A 5,508-nucleotide genomic window follows, 5' to 3' on the forward strand; every position below is an offset into this window, starting at 1 on the left:
TTCAACTATTTATTTATTAATATTTGGTGCCATGGTAACTATAAAGCAAATATATGCAAAAAAAAGATACATTTTTCGATTTATCCAAAAAACTGTGGTTATTATCCTTGTACATATTTCACTGTAAGCGTTACATTCATAGGCGCAATTTTAACTTTTGGCTTGGGGGGACTGAATATATTAAAGGCAAGCAGACTATTGCCACCCCCAAGCCCCCCCCCCCAATTTGCGCCTATGGTTACGTTAAGAATTGCATTTAGAATATACAAGTTTTAACATTTAAAAATGTATAAATTGTATAATATACACTATAGTACTATACAGATATATCGTATTTAGTATATTGGGTAATCGGAAAAAAAATCCCTAAAGCTATACCTAACTGTACTGTTGAATAAAATCCAAAATCCACAAAGCAAATACTTATATATAATTGTATTTCCGGAGATTCTTTTCCTGTGGATTTTTTTCCTAGATTCGGTATATCGATAGATTAATATAAATTACTAAAATGTTCAAATTACCATATCCCTTATCTTTAAAATTCCCTAGCAATGGACCTATTATTAATCTATCATTTGTACACAAAGTTATATAACTCAAAAACTACTCGTTCAAATTTTGGTAGGTACATGAACATTTAAAAAAAAATGTACAGTACAAAATTGGGGTCAAAAAACCGAAGTTAATGCCACAAACCATTCCTTAATTTGTACTAAAAAATCTCGAGAATTTTTAAATATTATGATCTTTTTACATACGCGCAAGTTAAGGGGAAGGGGCTTGGGGCTAAGCCTCTCTAAACTTAGCTGTAGCCCCCCCAAAACCTAGGACATATAATTTTAAAATGCTATATTGCAATGGTTTGCTTGCCTTTAATATATTCAACTAAAGTCAAAAGTTGAAATTAGACTTATGGGTCTTTAGTTATTTAAAAATTCAAAAAATCAGATTTTGAATAACTGCATTATTGAAGAAGAAAAGAGGATGAGCAATGAGCATGCTTAGTGCATTACCCTGTATATGTTAAAAAATACATTTTTATAAGATCAATACTCTTATCATTCCACTCAGAATCTTAAATAGTGGTTGTAACTTTAAAAGATTGTTGGTATGCTCCGCAATTAAAAATTTGAAGTTTTCAAAAATGTTCCTTTATAACTTTCTACAGCAGTGGTTCCCAACCTTTTTACCGCCACGGACCACCTCGACAATATTTTTTAGGTCACAGACCACATCAATTTTACAAAAACTAGGAAGACCTTTTTTTTTTCTATTATTATGTAATATAAATGTATAAATAAACGCCGTCAGAATCGCCAATGAGTTACTACCTTCTTCGTTGGGAGTCGAGAAAAAACAGTTACAAATTTTGCATCACGCCCCAAAGGAAAAATGAAATATTTTTAAATTTTGTAGGTATGGCTCGCGGACCACCTCACGATGTCTCGCGGACCACCGGTGGTCCACGGACCATAGGTTGGGAACCAGTGTTCTACAGTAAGAAAATCATGAATTAAATCCAATGGCATACATACGAAATATTTTCTGTTACCTTGAACACGCTATACAATTTACATACAGATTATTTGTTAAGAAAATTATTTAACTCCTAACATTTTGATTTAATTCATAGTTCATAAAATCCAGACAATAAGTGAAACAATACAACTATTTTGCGATCATACCAATAACATTATTTTTTATTTTTTGGCTATTTTAATGAAAATGTAATAAAAAAAATATTACACGCATATACCAGTTTTTTTTTTTTATTTAGAAATGTTTTATGTAACAGCAACAATAATATTAGATATTTTCATCATTGGGTTATTGCCAATTACAACTTCAATTACACTTTTGTAATACATTAAGGTCTGTTGAACATTTTATATCAATTTAGTTGCAAAATAATAATGCATTTGAAAAGTAGAAATAATATACTATAAATTTACCTTATTTAATATACATATTATTTTATCAGCCTTAATGATGGGGGGGGGGGGGGGCGGGCATTGGGAACTTTTATCTTTAATCTTGGTAATATGTTGGGTCATGTCCCCACATATTAATTAGTTATTATTATAATTAATGATAAATAATATACATGAAGGGTGGGCTCCAAATAGCTTAACAAGGCTCTGCTGGTATTGTATTAATTAATCATGAAACGTAAATTATCTCTTTCATAATAAAATAGAATCATTGATTCATTTACTGAAACTATAAAATTAACTTAAGTACATAATATTATCTAATATCTATATTACAATACAAAATATTGTAATAAACAAAAACAACATTGTATTCCTATATTGTCAAGTGTAATTAAATGTAATAAATATTTTGCTATTTTAAAATAATAAACAAATAGATTGATGATATTATAAGTAATTAAAATCGAAACATATCATTGAAAAATAAAGATAATCTGAAAAATGTTCAGATTGCTTAATTTACATATAATATATAAATTGTCACAATAAGCTTTATCAAGAGAATTTGCGATAATAGAGATTACGAGATTATTATAGTAAATGTATGTAAATTAAATATTATAGGTAAGAGTATTATTATTTAATAGAACTTAAATGTTCTTTAATGGATTCTTGAATGTTGTATATCTATTTTAAAATAGATTTTGGATATTATCTATGCTTAAAATTACTTATAATATAGAAAATATATTACATAAATAATCCTAAATACAAATTTCAAATTTGATTTCTGAATATTAAGTAAGTATTGATGATATGTGGGCTGGATATTAATATATTTTAAAAGTAAAATAGGTACCCCTAATTAGCAAGAATAATTTTTATTTTTATCAAACAGTTTAAGTTACATATTCGTTATTACATTATTATACCAATTATACCTACCTATTTAGAAAAATTATTTTAAACCAAATTAAAATAAACCGTTTTCAATCAAGTCAAAAGCAACATTTATCATCAATTTTCTTTTTTTTTTTTTTGGAAGATTCCAATGAGCTCTTGTTTACACATATAAATAATAAACTAAATACAGTAAAATAAATAAAAACAAAATTAAATTAAATTGATTTATAACTTATATAGGTATTTTACTTAACTTGAACCTACAAATAACATTGAAATACAATTTGTATAAAACATAATACTCACTGGATCGCATACTGAAATCCCATTGGAGCCAAAAAAATACTCTTTACCGAATACTATTATTGCGGTGTGCCAAATACCTTCAATATTTTTTTCTGCAAATCATTTATATTATGTATAGTGGAGATAGGTAGTGTATATTATTATGTATTATTTAGCATCTTACGTAACAGTGACTGGCCCAGGGTTTTGGCCATACCACCGGTCAAATCGTAAACATATAATTGGACTTCTTCGCCTGCTTCTCCCATTGCTGCACGTACAAATCCACTCTGGAAAAATTTGATTTGGTAATAAGTAATAACAATACAATTCAATATTAGCACTTAAAATTTTTCAGAGAAAACATTCGACCGTAAACGCGTATAGCGGTAGTCGATTCGAAAAAATTTACCAAAACAGGCAGCCAATTGGTCAACTTGGACACTTACCAGGAATTTTGCAAGTCAATTGAAAGGTCAATATATTATATTATATGGTTCAATAAATGTTTTGATCTGTACGAGTTTAAGACTGATGGGCAAAAGTAGATATCAGACGGTGACGCAATTGACGATGGATAAGAAGAAAAATGTGTTCTTTAATTTTTGATCAGACGACAATGACTAATGGAATCGATGATAATGAATTCACAACTTGCTACGGAGTACGTACTGTTCGGTTCTGCGGTCACGGATGTTACTTGTTGTATATTTGCAACTATTGTATCACATCGACGTAATAAGCAGACAAAGATCGCGGGGTCCGAGGAGTGATATGCGAAAAAATTGAATGGATCATAATCAGGGCGCGATCACACACCTACGAAATCCAAGGACACTATAAATCGCCATTTAATATTACGCGCCAAAAAGTGCACGTGTCTAAACGCTGCCGTCGCGAACACTTATTATTATTATTAATATGACTATATTTTTACTTCGTCTATCCGTCATATTATTTTTTGTTATAAATTATATACGTATTATGTATACTTGAATACCTATTATAATATATAAATACATTCGCCTTGGATTTTGCTGCGGTCTGCCGCCTCCGAACGACGAAAATAACAAACATTATAAAATACTCGTATGATTTAGGTAAACATTTAAATCTTCTACAATCTTCACAAATCACTACATATCAATTTATTATTAAATAATAGGTAAACAATAAAAAAATATAAAATAGTTCTTTAGTGCTTAGATGGAGGTTTGAATGATTCTATGTAAAATATTCAAATAGCTATAAATATTATAAAAATGCTATATGCCTATACAAACGTTTGTATATATTTTGTTTGTAATACTATTGTTTTGTAGTTAAAAATTTTTTAAATGTTAAATTTGTATAGGTAATTGGCTTGAAAATTTAATACAAGGTTCTTTATGAGTACTTCATATTGAAACCTATATAAAAATCTAAAATAATGTAATTTTTTTTTCAGTAATTTTAAGTTTAATTATTGACGAAATTAGATATATTTTAACGAATAATAACGGTTTTAGTTAGTTTGTTGTAATTAAAAATATTATTGGTGGGAACTTCAAACTATTACTATATACCTCCACAATGATATTTTAAAAATATTGAGATTCATTTTATACTAGCTGGTATTATCTATCATAATCATATACTATTGTATACTCAATGGTATTAGTGTATTACTAATAATAAATTAAATTACTATAAAAACAGTATAAATAAATAATAAAATGTAGGTACTATACTACTATACCTATACTTAGCAATATAGGCTAACGACCTTCTTCGTTGAGAATCGTTTTTCGTATACTTACAATGATTTATTTATTTATATACCTATCATTGAATGCAAAATTAACTCATTCAAAATTACAGTAACCTAACCACCTAGGAATTTAATAATGAGGTACACTATATTATAGACTCCTACTGTGCAGCAGGCAGTTATCCTAACCCCTAGGTACCTATTATAGGCTATAACGCTTGAATGATTGATCGTTTTTTGCTTTTACTGAAAAAAATTCTGCTATTAGAATTAAACATCGGTTTTAGTTGCTTTAGCTTAATTTTCTCAAATTGTTTCAATTTAAAATAACATTTTATTTCTAAATATTTTTTGTTTTAATTTTAACTTCTTTACACTTATAAATTATTTTAAGCGTAAGTAGATACAATTTTTAACTTTCTAAAAACTTCAGGTTTTTAAAGAAATTTATTGTTTTGAAATTTAAAAAAAGAGACGGACAAATGGACAATATTTCAAGAATTTTTAAAAAATGTGAATTTTTCTCATTTATATATGTGCATTATACGAGATTATATTATAGTTAGTTATTAAGCAGTAATTGTAGACTTTATTTCTTTGATGTAACATAAATACATTAGAGATTAGAGACTC

The 5,508-nt window shown here is 27.8% G+C and overlaps 1 protein-coding gene across 2 annotated transcripts; it reads right to left on the minus strand.

Moving 5' to 3' along the window:
- Nucleotides 1-3,074: 3,074 nt before the first annotated feature.
- On the minus strand, nt 3,075-3,929 carry LOC103311726 (desumoylating isopeptidase 1-like). 2 transcript variants are annotated; one of them, XM_016809511.2, is made up of 3 exons: nt 3,798-3,929; nt 3,310-3,415; nt 3,075-3,238 (listed from the first exon to the last, which is right to left on the minus strand). In XM_016809511.2, exons 2-3 carry the CDS (start codon nt 3,392-3,394, stop codon nt 3,090-3,092), a joined length of 234 nt encoding a protein of 77 aa, XP_016665000.1. In that variant the 5' UTR covers nt 3,395-3,415; nt 3,798-3,929; the 3' UTR covers nt 3,075-3,089. The 2 variants fall into 2 exon arrangements, 1 of the variants encoding a protein (XP_016665000.1); XR_511284.3 differs by having other exon boundaries at nt 3,120-3,238; nt 3,575-3,905.
- Nucleotides 3,930-5,508: the final 1,579 nt, after the last annotated feature.

Source organism: Acyrthosiphon pisum, unplaced genomic scaffold, assembly GCF_005508785.2.
Source record: "Acyrthosiphon pisum isolate AL4f unplaced genomic scaffold, pea_aphid_22Mar2018_4r6ur Scaffold_16682;HRSCAF=17347, whole genome shotgun sequence".
NCBI classification, from domain to species: domain Eukaryota; kingdom Metazoa; phylum Arthropoda; class Insecta; order Hemiptera; family Aphididae; genus Acyrthosiphon; species Acyrthosiphon pisum.

Coding starts and splice junctions, on each gene's coding strand:
- LOC103311726 (XM_016809511.2), bottom strand. CDS start 3,394: ATGGGAGAAGCAGGCGAAGAAGTCCAATTATATGTTTACGATTTGACC. Junction 3,239..3,309: donor CCTGGGCCAGTCACTGTTAC/GTAAGATGCTAA, acceptor AATGATTTGCAG/AAAAAAATATTGAAGGTATT.